The 14,747-nt window shown below is 45.1% G+C and overlaps 1 protein-coding gene across 8 annotated transcripts in view; it reads right to left on the bottom strand.

The window, feature by feature from the left end:
* MRRF (mitochondrial ribosome recycling factor) overlaps positions 1–14,747 on the bottom strand; it is a 65,570-nt gene that overhangs the window by 18,857 nt on the left and 31,966 nt on the right. For 5 of the 8 annotated variants that reach the window (XM_015084802.3, XM_015084801.3, XM_053204669.1 and 2 more), the window contains one exon: positions 3,702–3,861. In XM_015084802.3, coding sequence (XP_014940288.1) covers positions 3,702–3,861 — 160 coding nt within the window. Of the gene's footprint in view, positions 1–964; positions 3,466–3,701; positions 3,862–12,380; positions 13,492–13,519; positions 14,090–14,747 lie in introns of those variants that run through there. The other 3 variants (XM_027035034.2, XM_015084804.3, XM_053204668.1) reach the window with 3 other exon arrangements.

The following is a 14,747-nucleotide window of genomic DNA, read 5'->3' on the forward strand; positions in this document are numbered from 1 at the left end:
AAAATATACATATTCTAAAAACCTTGCGAGTGATTTAGACAGTAAGAATCTTAAAAATATGCATTCCCGTTGTGCAATAATTCCACACTTGGGACTCTATCCTAGGGAAATCATCTCTACAAAGATTTATGTATAAAAATATTCACTGCAACCTTATTTATAACAAAAAAGTTTAAACAAACTAAATGTCCAACAAGAGGCTTATGAAAGTGAATTATGGTATAAACCACAAGACAGACTATTTCGTAACCATCAGAAATGGCTGTTTAAGACACGAGAAAATGCTAATGGTTTTAATGCTAAACAGAAAATATAAAAAGCTGAGTACAAAACTGTATGAATACTACATTCTCAGCCGTGTTAAAAACTGTGTAGTTAAAAAAAAAAAAAAAAAAAAAAAGAGGGAAAGCAGAAATACTCCAAAATGTTAAGAGCAGTTGTCTCTGCAATGTGGGTTTATGGTGTGGATTTTTCCCCCATGTTTTAAAACAGTCTTCTGAACTCTACATTTTCTACAGTGAGCATACATTACACTTTAATAATCAAGAACAAAGTAAACAAATACATTTTTACAAACTTTGATAAAATAACAATCAGCTTGTCTCACTTATTCAAAACACCAAAACAAAAAACACACACCCAAAACTCCAGATTAGTGCCTTTTGTCAGAGAAAAAGAATAAAACAAAGTGTGCACCAGCCTGCCTCCTGAAGATTTTCTTACTCAAACTTTTAACCATATGACAATAAACTATTAATCTAATGATAAGAACTCACATTTAAATGATAATATCTTAAATAATAAAGGTTCTTGCACTGGATATATTATGTATATACACGGTGATCCTTTCTCTTGTAATATGACGTTATACCTTTCCAGAGATAACTTGAAGGTCTGCACTAGAATGTTAACAATGGTCATCTCTGGGGGATGAGATTCCAATTACTATCTTCTTATTTAAAAAAAAAAAAAATTACATTAAATATGTATAAGCTTAGCATCAGAAAACTAATAAAGTTATCTTCATTTTGAAAAATAAGAATAGTAAACAGTTGTAAGTATTGAAGAAAAAAATCTAGTCTAAATAGGAAGGTGAAAAGCCGGGTGCTAGTGTGAAGGCTTCTAGCCACTTTGTCAAGTGGGTTTTATCAAGAGTATTGCTTATCTGATCATTCTTCCCATTGCAGGGAACACAGGCTCTGGTCCCTGAGGCACAGGGCCAGTCTTGTTGAGTGAGGAGTGCCTGGCAGGCTCCCGAGGTCCACAGGCCTACCACTAAGAAGCAGGTCTTTTCAGGTCTAGTGTTGACTGTAGAGACAGACTCTCCTGGGGATGGACAAGGAGCTGGCCCAGGTGGGGCCAGGGACAGACTCCTGCAAGGCAGGATGGGTGCTCAGAAAGGCCAGCCTAACCCAGGAGCCTCTTTTAGCTGGTACAGGGAAAAAAGAGAAAAAGAGGGCACAAAGAAGGTGAGAAGAGAGCTCTGAGAGTCCAGGAGTTGGATATTCTAAAGGTGCTTCTAACATCTCCAGGGCAACCCTTTAAGGCAGGAATTACAAATCCCTTTTTACAGAACAAACGGACTACAAGGAGTCAAGAAATGTCCCCAGGGTCACAGGACATCAAGTGCAGAACTCCCTTGATCTAACTCTGGTATCATCACAGGGGTACACCGTAAGGCTTCTAGGTCATTAATTACCTTCTGTGTCTGCTTTTGCAGAATTACCTGGGCAGCTTTTTAAAAATATACATTCCTAGGTAACCATACTGAATATCAGAAAATGCAGGAGCAGAGCCCAGGCCCAGCTTTTTCTTTGGTGGTGGTTAAGGCCGGCCTACAACTGGCATTCTAACTGCTGGTCCAGGAGGAGAGCAATTGGTTAATTTATGGCCTCCTCCAGATGCCCCTTAACAGCGTTCCTTGCTTCCAACCTCTTCTCTCCTTACTCCCCATCCTGCCCACACTCACATTCAATCTTCCTAAAATAATGATTCTATGGTGGATGCAGAGGCTTTAAGCTAGCCTGTTATACTACGCTAAACATTATTCTATCTCCTAAATACTAGTAAATTCATCTTCCTATCTTAATTCCACCGGTTCCGGTTCAGGTTCAGACCACCATTTCCTGGCTGGATTTCTGTAACAGCCCCCCTGGCCTCCCTGCCTCCAGTCGTGCCCCCTACAATCTGTCTTCTACACAGCCACCATAGTCATCTTTCATAAGCACAGATATGACCTCCCCACGGTCTGCAAAAAAGAAAAAATCCTGCCAGGGAGTTACTATATCAGAATCACGGGAGGAGCATTTAAAAATGCAGATCCCATGGGGCGTCTGGGTGGCTCAGTCAGTTAAGCATCTGACTCCGGCTCAAGTCATGATCTCACAGTCTGTGAGTTTGAGCCCTGCGTCGGGCTCTGTGCTGACAGGTCAGGGCCTGGAGGCTGCTTCGGATTCTGTGTCTCCCTCTCTCTCTGCCCCTCCCCCACTCACTCTGTCTCAAAAATAAACATTAATTTTTTTTTTTAATGCAGATCCCTAGGCCCCACCGCAGACTCACTGACTCAATCTCTGAGAGCAGGGCCCCAGAAACCTATATTTTTATAAGCTCCTCAAGTGGTTGTGATGCTGTGGTGGATTAGACTACTATTCTATAAATATTCACTCCCTCCCCTGCAGTTCCATGAATATATATATTTTCCTGTCTCAGTGATACTGGGCTTGGCCCATGTGATTCACTTGGCCAATGGGATGGACCAAGAACAGGTGCTTAAAATGTACTTGAGTGGTTAGGCTTACGCTCTTGGCATCTGCTGTTGCAAAGATGCCCTGAGAAGACTGTTGACTCCAGAAGACTGAGAGACACATAAAGCAGAGTTGAACCCAATCCAACATCTGGAGCCAAGCCCACTAAGCCCAGCCTAGAACCACCACCCCCCAGCTGAGCAGATACGAGACTAAGAAATAATGCCCGATATTGTAAATCGCCGAGTTTTGAGGTGGTCTGTTAGGCAGCATTTATCAGACAACTGATAAAGTGGCACAGCCCGTGTGGGAGTCTCTGGACATGCTAAAGTTCAACCTGCTCAGCGTGGCCTCCAAGCCCTTCCATGAACTGGCCACTGTGTCCTTTCTACCCATTCCGAAGTCCCAGCCACTGTTCACACCAGTCACCCACCCGCACAATGTTCTTTTACACAGCATACCTTTGCGTTGTTATTCTACCTTCCTCCAGTCTCTCAATGTTTTACTGCAGCTGTTCAAGTGCCGCTACTCAGCATAGGAAGAACACCGTTAAGTCCTTCTGTGTCAGCACCCAACCAACCACACGACAGTATTAGCAAACAGGCTCTGAAGTTAGTCTGCCTGTGTTGGGATCCACTGGGACCACTTACCAGCAGTGTGGCTTTGAGCGAGTTATTTACCTTCTCCGAACCTCAGTTTCCCCACGACCCACTTCACAGCTCTGTAGCAACGGGGAGAAATGAAGGGTTCGGCGTGGAGCCTGGGACCTAGCAAAGCATCAACAGCACCCTCCCTTCCTCCATATCCCCAGGGCTAAGCCCAGAACAGAGACTCCATCAGTCCTGATCACGTCAATGGAAGAACCAGGGGTATTGTTTTAGTTTTTCTCTCTTCAGACACAAACAAGTGGTTCCCTGCGTCAGAGACGTAACTACTACATCTGTTGGCAGTAGTTACCTGTTTCTCTATGAGCCTAATGGTGTCTTCGGAGACCTTGTCTTTTGATTTCTTTAGCTTATTCATTGCGTTGGTACGAACTTTCCGTAAAGAATCCTTGGCCTTGTTGGTGTTCTGTTTCGCCAGTTTCACCAGCATTTCCCTGTGCTCCCTGGTCACTCTGATTAAAATAAAAAAGAAGAACATTTCAGCAAGATCATCCTCTACAGTATCTGTTAGCCAAGAATTTAACATGACTCTGTCCACTAGCTCCACGGTTTGGAGCTTTGCTCTCCTTTGGTGATGACCTTTATGTTCCTGAAACGTGCCCAGGGGTGTGCTCAGGGTCAAGTAAAGTTCCTGGTGAGTCAGGTGAGGAGAGCTACGAAGAGTACTGCTTAAAAGCTCAACCTAGGGTGTCCTGACCATGCCACCTGACCATGCATAACTGACTTCCTCTCCTCAGAGTTCCCACCTATATAATGGGGATGCTGTGAAGATTATATGAGATGGTGCACATAAACTGTTTAGCACTGGCCCTGGCCCATTTTAAGTACTCAATAAAAGGACGTCACTATTAGCTCTACCTCTACCCCTTTCTCACCCACTAAAGATGCAACACAAATGAGTGATGATGCTATAGAAACGTGCCATCGTCAAATCTCTAAATCACCCGAAACAAGTAGCAATCTTCAGAATCTTATTATTTTAGCAAATTACTTGTGCGTCACTTCAAAACTGACCAAGATATAACACGAGTCCCAACCACCACACCAGGAAACTTCCACAGAGACGTCAGGAGAGTGTCTGACACATGTAAGTGCTCAATGCCACTTATTTTCACTATTCCCTTCCTCCTCCTAACAACGCCAATGAGCACATTGAAGGCCTACTACAAACCCCTGGGAAAGGCTGAACCTTACAACTATATGAGGCACTTATGATTATTCTTATGTTACGTGGACTCATCACAACAACCCAGCAAAGTAACCCGACACGTTTGCTCTGCCTTTGTTTCTTGGTCACGTATACAGTTGAGTGCCTACTTACCTACAAAAGCAGTGCCGGGCATGTGAACAGTAACAGACTTGTGGTCAACACTAACAGACCTTTGTTCTGTTAGTAGGGACCTCAGCCAGACATTTACCATGGGAGTGTGGAAAGTGCTGTGGTAAGGGAAGCGGAGAAGTACAAGGTGCCACAGGAGCACAAAAGCAGCTCAGCTAACTCGCCAGGAACCGTCCAAGTTGGGGCAGGCAGCAAGCAAGGGAAGACTCTCCTGAAGAAATAATACCTAAGTGCGGCAGTCTTTGGGTCTGCTCACTAGTGTTCTGCTTCTTATTCCTTCCAGTAGGAAAGCATTTGTCCTGTATCTCTAAAGTCTGGTGCGGCTCCACAACTGCTCTGGTCAATGAAACATGAGCAGAAATGACGCACCTCAGGGCAGAAGCTTTAAGAGCCAGTGTGTGCTCCACCATATTTGTGTCTGTTGGCTGCAATACAAGTGGAGACGGAGCTTCCATCAGCTTGGGTCCCAGAGTGACTATGATAAACAGCACCCACCAGGCAGCATGAGCAAGAAACAGATTTCTGTGATAAGCCATGGAGATTTGGAGATTGTCTGTTACTACAGCATAGCCCGTCCTGTCCTAATACACAACTAGGTTCTGAAGAATGAGTGCCGGTTGTCCGTGCTGACGTGGCAAGGGATGGATTTCCAGGAGGAAGAAAAGAGCACATACAAAGGCTTTCAGCTGCAGAGACCAGGTTTCATTTGAGGAATTACTGGACACAGACAAGAGAGTGACAAGAGGCTGGAAACCCATACCATGGAGGGTCTTGCAAGATCATGAGCACCACTTTACAGATGAAGAGAATGAGGCCCAAGAAGTTTGGGCCAAACCCAGGCTGACCTGTCTCAAAAGCCAACAGTCTCAATATGACAAAATTCCTCTGCCCCCTGGGTCCCGAAATGGACATCACTGGCCTACGGTTCCTGACCCTCCCATCAGTGTGGTTCTTGCTTGGTAAGGACGATCCCAAGTTCTGGGTCTATGTTCCATGTGAAACACTGACAAGCAGGTGTTAAAGATTTAGTGGCATCTACCTGCTATTTTTTTTTTCCCTGACAGGATGAGGGAAAAAAAAATTAAAGAATTTTGAGAAAAGATGAGCTCTGAAGACAAAGCGGACGGATGCATTATAAATCAATTCTTCTGGATTCAGCTATTTGAAGGTATTCTCAAAGTAGAAATGATCCTGATTACTGCCATTATTAAGCCCATCTATGCCAGGTGAGTACTTTAAGTACATTACCTCAAAGACCCTCGCAACAACTCTTCCAGCTAGACTCCCCCCATCTTCCAATGAGGAAATTGAGGCGCACAGGTGTGGAGTGACTTACCCACGAGCCTGAGTGACGGGACTGGGATTCAAATCCAGATCTCTCTGCCCTGTGTGCTTTCCACTACTCCGTGCTGCCTACCCCTTGTAATCTATTCCAGATAAATTATGCATTGCTGCCATCACTTCTGCTTCCAGGCAGAAAGCTTTTCAAAGTCAGTAATACGAATCTTGGGACTGAAAAGGACAAAGCCACCATGTCAGGAGTTTAGGGATTTGGATCAGATCTTGTTACTTTTATGGTTTTTAATTCATTGAACAAAAATCATGCTGACATGTTTAGGTCTCTTTTTTGTTCTGCCAAAGCATATGTCAGTATAAGGAAGGAAAAGGAAAATTAAAACTTGATCCAGTGATTCAAAAAACTTAATCCCGCTGAAATACTAGGAGGAGCAGAAAATAAATGAATCTGAGTCTGTAAGAAACCTCTTAAACTTCTCTGAGCAGAGGTATTTCAATCTTCTATTTCATATATAATTTGAAATAAGTATCCCACTGCTTAGGCAATCTTTAATAAAAAATTTTTTATCTAACCAACTTCTTTTCACCACATTGTTACATTTACATTTTACGTGAAGAAAAAAACCATATGTATTTTTAAAAAATATAAATTGGGACTCAAAGATGTCTTAGGAGTAAAAGGCTATATAAAGAAAACAAAATTGTAGTAAGTGTAATTTGGCCTTAATACAAACATATTATTTTGTATTAATGTAAATGTGACCACAGTAGACTGTTAACAGCAGACAGTTTCCATACATAATAGTACCCAATTACTGACAATGACAAAAATGTTTCAGTTTCAGGATGCAAGCACAGAGGCAATAATCTAAAGAAATGGAGAGGGGGTGCTGTGAGAGGGTTAAGAAGTGGGGGTGGTGGCGGGCACAGGGAGGGTGGAGAGGAAGAAGGGAATATGCATGCTGGTTCGGGGTGTTGGCTCGAAAGGTATCTCAAATACAAGTTCAGAAGCAGCTGGGGTGATGGAAACCCACTGGTTTTGAAGTCAGCCAGATGTGTTTCATTCCCATGCCTATCACTCAGAAGCTAAGTATCCTTGGGCAAGCTACTTAATCTCTCAGAGCCTCAGATTCCTCACCTGTAAAATGAAGATAATAAAAACACCTTACAGGGTGATGGGAAGAACCAGACATAATACATATATAAAGTACCAATAAAGACAGCAGCACATAGTAGCTTTGAATAAATGATAGCATTTATGAATGTTTTAATCAAATACACTTAATTACTTCCTCATGAAACAACGAGGGCACATCTGTTTTAGAAAAGAAATATACCATATTATGGAAATATTTTAACTCCTTTCCAAACCAGTGATTAATACATCTGATCATCTCCATCTCGCATTCAGGGGGTTCTCCCCGGCACACGCTGGTTTGTCCTCCAGGCTTCTGCACTCAGCCGGTTGGTTCTGAGCACCCGCTCTGCACTTGGCGTGCATTCATTCATCAAGCACTGGCTGAGGCCCCTGAGTCCTGTGCCAGATCCCGGGCCAGGCCGAGGAGCTCCAGAGAGAAGGCAGGCCTGGTCCAACTTCCCCAGAGGCTCAGTCCAGTGGTGGAGACAAACTCGTCAGCCACTACTTAGAAAGGGCGTGAGTGGCACTAGGACAGAGGGGTGGACCTTCCGCAGGACCACCAGGCAAAAAAGTACAACTCTGCCTCGAGACTTGGAAAATGCCTTAGAAGCATTTCGGGCCACTGCATTTCAGGCAGAAGCATGGTGGGAGTCTAATGGCAGGAAGGCAGGAGGCTGCAGAGGTCAAATCTGTCCTGCAGGCCTAGAGTTTTCACATTCCTCTTTAGCCACAAAACCCTGGCTTCAGAGAAAACCAAGGCAGAGGCTCCACTTATAAATTTATAAAACAGATAACAAGAGAGCTATTCCAGTTAATGAGGGGAAGGGCCGTCGGGGAGGGGTGGCACTCTGTGCCAGGCCCAGGACTGAGTCCGCCCTGCCTCCCCTCCACTTTGGGCCTGCCACTAACTGGCTGAGGGACCTCATGCAAGTTATTTAAACTCTCTGGACCTTGGTCTTCTCATTTGGAAACAGAAATTAAAATCAAGCAAACAAAAAACCCAAGCATCTACCTTTCAGGGTTCTTGTGAGGATTCTATGAGAGAATACGTGGAAAGCACACAGTACAAAGCCTGGTAGAGAATAAACACTCAGAGAATGTCAGCTGCCTTTGCTGCTGTGGTTTATGTGTTGGCATTCACTGAGGCATCTTCGAATAATGATGCGTTTGTTCTTGGAAGTTTTTATCAACGGAGAAATGACAGGGCAAACAATCTATGCTTCAGCAAGATGGCTTTTTGAGATTCTATTAGTAATTTAACGTCTCACATACATTTTAAAATCCACATGCTCCCAGCATGTAGCCCTGAACTTTTCTCTTTTCAGTACTAATTCATTTAGTTTATGGTTTCATTCTACAGCTATTTACTGGGCACGTATTGTGTGCCAGCCCCAATGCCAGCCCCGAGGGATACAGCATTAAACACACGAGTTTACCGTCTGGCAAGGAAGGCAGTCATTACACACACATACACGCACAATTAATCAATATGTTACAGTTGTAATAAGCACAATAAAGACATGTAGAGTTCTATGAAAATAATTAGTGGGGGAAGGGAGTCTGACCGAGGTCTCTTGTGGGATTCCAGGAGCCAAATGTGGGGACATTCAAGAGGAGTGACATTTAAATTACGAGGTGCAAGAGTGGAGGGGTTGGGGGAGATCATTCCCACCAGAGGGAATGGTCGGTGTAAAGTTAAGGCAGCTTTCCAGGTAGGAAGGTGGGTACTGCTCTCTGAGGGGCTGAAAACGGCCGTGAGGCTGAGAACAGAAAGAAGAGAAGACTGTTCCAAAGGAGGCTGGTGAGCCTGGCAAGCCCAAGGGTATGCATGCAGGCCCTTCAATGTCACATGGAAGCCCGGTGGGGTCCACCAACAGGTAAAGAGACACACAAATGGTACATGCACACGGTGCAATTGCATTCAGCCTCAAAAAGGAAATTCTGACACATGGGATAGCGTGCATAAACCCTGAAGACATTACCCTGAGTGAGATAACCCAGACTCAGAAGGACAAATACTGCATGATTCCACTTAATACGAGGTACCGAGATTGTCAAATTTATAGAAACACAAAGGAGAAGAGCCGTTACCGGGGGCTAACCGGGGGATCGGGAAATGGGAAGTTACTGTTTAATGGGTATAGACTTTTAGTTTTGCCAAACGATAAAGAGTTCTGGAGACTGTACAACAATGTAAATGTACTTAATACCACTGAACTATACATTTTTAAATAATGGTAAATTAAAAATAATTTTTTTGATGTTTATTTTTGAGAGAGAGAGAGAGAGAGAGAGAGACAGAGAGAGAGAGAGTGTGAGAGGGGGAGGGGCAGAGGGAGGGAGACACAGAATCTGAAGTAGGCTCCAGGCTCCGAGCTGTCAGCACAGAGCCTGATGCGGGGCTCAAACTCACGAACGGTGAGATCACAGCCCGAGCCAAAGTCGGACACTTGACTACTGAGCTACCCAGGCGCCCCAGTAATGGTAAATTTGGATGTATATCTTACCACAATAAAAAAGTCTAAAAGAGTCCTAGCAGATTATTCTAAGAACAATGTGGAGTTCCAGGAGCCTGAGTGAGGCCCAGGAAACGTGACCAGATTTGTATTTTGAGTAGATAGTGATGTACAAACAAGATCTAAGCACATGGCAGAAGTCTACCCAGGAGTCTGTAGGCAGGCAGATGGAAAGCGGTGGACCCACCCTGGAACAGCTTCTTGGCTGGATGATGAAGACAGCAGCCTTTTCCGCTAGGGTCAGAGAGCCTCCCCACATAAGGCAGGGGTTTTGGCTGAGCTGGCAGGGTCACACTTTGTTTGTACATACTCCACCAGGCAGGTCTTCCAGTAACATCCTGGATGGGGGCCTTCCTGCAAAATTCCTTGAGCATGAACAATAAGCACAGGGCATGCCCTGATGGTAACTCACACAGCAGAGAATCACCCGGATTGAAATGATACTTCCTATTGTTTCAGCGAGAACTGGACACATGTACAAAGCTATCCACCAGGTGTGTATTAGAGGAAGCTGTGCTCAGCGTGGGCAGTTACAGTAAAACCCAGTTATGATATGTCAGACACTAGACTTCACAAGGATCACTGGTTACTCACAGGGGTCTTTAAAAGGTGGGGAAACCATGCTTTAAAGCCAAGAAGACCTCGAATTGGAATCTTCACTCTGCTGCTTGTCAGCCTCAGAACTGTCAGCATGCTGTTCAACATCTCCAAACTGGCTCTCCGCGTGTGAAGCGGGAGGAAGAATGTTACTACGGGGGCAGAAGCAAGGATTAAATGAAATGGTGGTGGCAAGGGCCTGGCACACGGCCAGCGGGTGCACCATAGGCACTCACTGCGGGGTGGCTGCATTCTTACTCTTACCACAGGCTCTCCAGGGCTTGGGGATACTAACAGGACATGAATTGTGAGGGAGAAAACCGTCAAAAGGATTTAGCAGCTTAAGCGGAGAGGGAAAGAATGGGAACAGAGGAGAGCAGGCGGTGGGAGGTGTGAGTTGGGCTCCAGCAGCTGTGGGGGTTGGGCTGAGGGGGAAGGAAGCTGCACATCCAAGGAACAGCCCATCAAAACACATCTCTGACAGCTCCACCGAGAGAAACCTCACCACCGCCTCACCGGCTTCTGGGAGCCCCCTCCCCCCTAGTAGGGGCATCAGCCCGCAATCAGCTGCGGACACACGCACGACTTTATTGTTTGCCGGTGGGCGCTGCCCGATGCCTTGGGGCCACTGGCCCTGAAGGAAATGTTTTTGTTTGTGTAGCCCAGCCAGACTTCCTATGCTTCTAGGTATACAACTTCCCCATCCCCTCTTGCCTCACCCCCGCCACTGCCAGCTCACCAGCCTGTTTCACATACACTGATGTCTCCTAAGGACATCAGGTGTCCTTTTAAAATCGTACGCGCACTTTGGAGGGACTTCTACCACCAGTGGTAACTTCAGTTCTCTCTGGGGACACAACTGGCCACCTGCTTTCTGACGACCGTCCCGTGCCTCTTAAAGGCCTGGCTGACCCAGACATACTGTGCTGAAATACAGCCCAGCAGGATGGAAAGAGAAAGGAGGTGAGGTCGGGGGCCACATCTCCACATTCTCAGCAGAGTGACCGTGATTAAGTCCGCTGACTTCTTCCTGTCACCCCAGCAGGATGGAAACCCAAGTTACATGCAGGTAGAGAAAGAACACGGGTCTGGTGGTAAAGGCAGACTTGATTTCCAATCCCAGCCCCGCCACTTACAAGCTGGGTAGCTGTGTACATGTAACTTGTCCTCTCTGAATTGAGAAGATGCCCAGTGGGCACACAGGAGAGCAGTCCCTAAAGCCCGACTGCTGGGGTTTGAGGCTCAGATCCATCACATCTTAGCTGCACGGCCCTGGGCAAGTCATTCTACCTCTTTGCCTCAGTTTTCCCATCTGTCAAATGCGTGTAATACCATTAACTTAATGAGATTGTTGTGAGGATTAGAAGAGCTCATAAACATGCTGGTACACGGCAATGTGCTCAATAAACACTATCTGTTCTTATTTCCTCAACTGTCAAATGAAGGGGGAGTAATAAAAATGTTACCTTTCTTCCACAGTGAGTGTTAGGAGCAAATGAGAGAGGATGGTTAAAGAATGCTGACTGTGTAGGTATTAACTACTTAAAAGCTATTGATAATATCATTGATAAAAATAATGGTGATGTCTCCTACTGAGCGAGTGCACAGCACAGGAGGTCAAGCCCTGGCTCAGAGAAAGACTGCCTGCTTTTCCACTTACTGTGTAACACTGGGCCCAAAGAGCTCCATTCCCCTATGACTCAGGTTCTTCATCTGTAAAAGAGGCATAATAATATACCTACCTCAAAAGACTGTTAGGAATATATTAGCTGATACGAGTAGCATCTGGAATAGCAGTGGGCATACAGCAAGTGCTCATATTCATTTAATCCCATTATTCCATAAACACTGATGGCATTTTTGCATACTTACTATGCACTAAGCCCTGTTTCGGGGCTAGGGATACAGCTGATAGAGCTCTTCCTGTCCACATTCTAGTGAAGGAGAGAGAGAAATAATAAATCCATAAAATGAAACAGAAGAGCCATAACGAAAATAAAGCACGATAGTGAGATAAGGAAGAACCTTATTATTATCACACTTGCATTCGCATCCGAGACATGACTCGGATGGTAAAAATAATGATAACTAACATTTGCAGAGCTCTTTCCCTGTGCCAGCCTCTGAGCTGATACACTCTCCATGCATTAGCTCCATAAATCCTCACAACGCTCTTATGACACACTGGCACTACTACCTGAATTTCACAGATAAGAAAAGGGAGGCTCAGCCAGATCAAGTAACCTGCCCAAGGCCACTCAGCAAGTTCCTGGTAGACCTGGGATCCGAGCCCAGTGAAGATGGCCCTTGCATTCTTTGTTGGTGCCAGACAAATGGAAGCAGCTATTCTTACTGGTGGAAGTGATCGGAACAGCACTGCTGTTACGTTAAGGCCTGCTTAGATATACAGTTCATTACTATTGCTCCAGCTCCCCTATAAGTCCAAGTGCAGCGGGAAGAAAGGAGAAAGGGAATCCAGAGAGGACTGCAATGGAAAAGTGATCGGACCTCAGCAGTCAATTGCCATGTTCTATAACAGGGGCAGGACATGAAGGGGAGAGGACAGAGGAGGGGCAGGGAGAAGAGGAGCCTGTCCTTTGGGGTGCAGCTTTTACACAGGTGTTGGTGGCACTTTCTCCTCAGTCCATGCTCCACTCAATTCCGGATTGCACTTTCTTATGTGTTTCAACCAGAACTTATGTGCGGGGAGCGAGGCCCGTTTCACACACGTGGATCCCGAAATAGCAGGAGGCAAGCCTAACAAGCTGCAGGCCGGGTAGGAAGCAACACCACAGAGGAGAAGGCGGGCACCCTAACACCGCACGGAGGCCCCTGCAGGACTGGAAGGCACAGAGAAACAATGTGCCGGATGGAACTCATCCAGCACAATGAGTGGCCCTGAGAAAGCAGCGATGGCAAGCAGGCGGTGGGAAGAAAGGGGAAGGAAAAGCAGCTGTAGTTGCTCAAACGCAGTCTGTGGCCGCCCCAGCCCAAATGAGGTCATTAGGCATTCTTCTCTCACCTTTTTTTCCCTTTCAAGACTGCTAAAGGTCCGTACGTGTGTGGGTTGTGTAAGAAAAGGGTATTTCCTGGAATGTACCCATCATACACACTTCTCTGGTACAAGAGCCACTAGGCGATACAGAAGCTAGACAAGGAGGCCACAGAGCAGGAAGACAGGTTCCACGCTGGCAGCCTGACAAGCAAGACGACAGTGTGGCGAGAACATGGGCTTTGGAAGCAGACAGATTCGATCTGAATAATGACTCCTCCACTTACTAATCTGTGACCCCGAACGAATTAAACTTTCTGATGCCCCAGGATTACATCTGTATCACACCCATCTCAAAAGGGTATTTCTCTGCAACAGTGAGATCACCGTGAAAAAAGCAAATACTCAATTTCATTTATGTTAACTTAAATACGTGTGTGTGTGTGTGTGTGTGTGTGTGTGTAGGTGGGTATACACCTCTTTTATAATTTGGAAGGATATACATTAAACTTACCAATAGTTACTTTATGGAAGAACATTTGGGGGACCACAAGAGAACGTTTTATTTTTCTGTAGGATTTGAGTTTTTACAATAAATGGGTACCATTTTTGCGATTAAGAGAGATGAGGGGTGCCTGGGTGGCTCAGTCGGTTTAACATCCAACTCTTGATATCAGCTCAAGCCATGATGCCAGGATCGTGGGATCGAGCCCCGCATTGGGCTCCACACTGAGTATAGAGCCTGCTTATGACTCTCTCTCTCTCCCTCTCACCCTTTCCCCCACTCACGCTCACTCTCTTTCTAAAAAAAAAAAAAGAAACAAAGGGAGATGAAAATCATACACCTAAAAGTCTAGTATCCAGAATATATAAAGAACTCTTACAACCCAATAAAAGGACAAACCACTCAACTTAAAGACAGGTAGAGAACTTCAGCAGACATTTTTCTAAAGATACAGAAATGCCAAACAAGCACATGAAAAGACACTCAACACCAGCAGTCATTACGGAAATACAAATCAAAACTACAATGAGATACCACTTCATACCCATCGGGATGGTGGTAATAATAATAAAAATGAACTAAAACAACAAGTATTGGCAAGGAGATGGAGAAACCGGAGCCCTCACACATTACTGGTGGGAATGTAACATGTGCAGCCCCTGTGGAGAAGTTTGGCAGATCCTCAAAAAGTTAAACAGAGCTGTCATATGACCCAGCAACTCCACTCTTACGTATACACTCAAGAGAACTGAAAGTATGTTTATACAAAAGTTTGTGCAATGATGCTCACGGCAGCACATTATTCATAACAGCTCAAAAGTTCATCAACTTACGAATGGATAAATAAAATGTCCATACAATGGAATATTATTTGGCACTAAAAAGAATGAAGTACTTATACATGCTAGAACATGGATGAACCCTGAAAACATTATGCTAAGTGAAAAGAGCCAGT

This window comes from Acinonyx jubatus, chromosome D4 (genome assembly GCF_027475565.1).
Source record: "Acinonyx jubatus isolate Ajub_Pintada_27869175 chromosome D4, VMU_Ajub_asm_v1.0, whole genome shotgun sequence".
Taxonomy (NCBI): Eukaryota; Metazoa; Chordata; class Mammalia; order Carnivora; family Felidae; genus Acinonyx; species Acinonyx jubatus.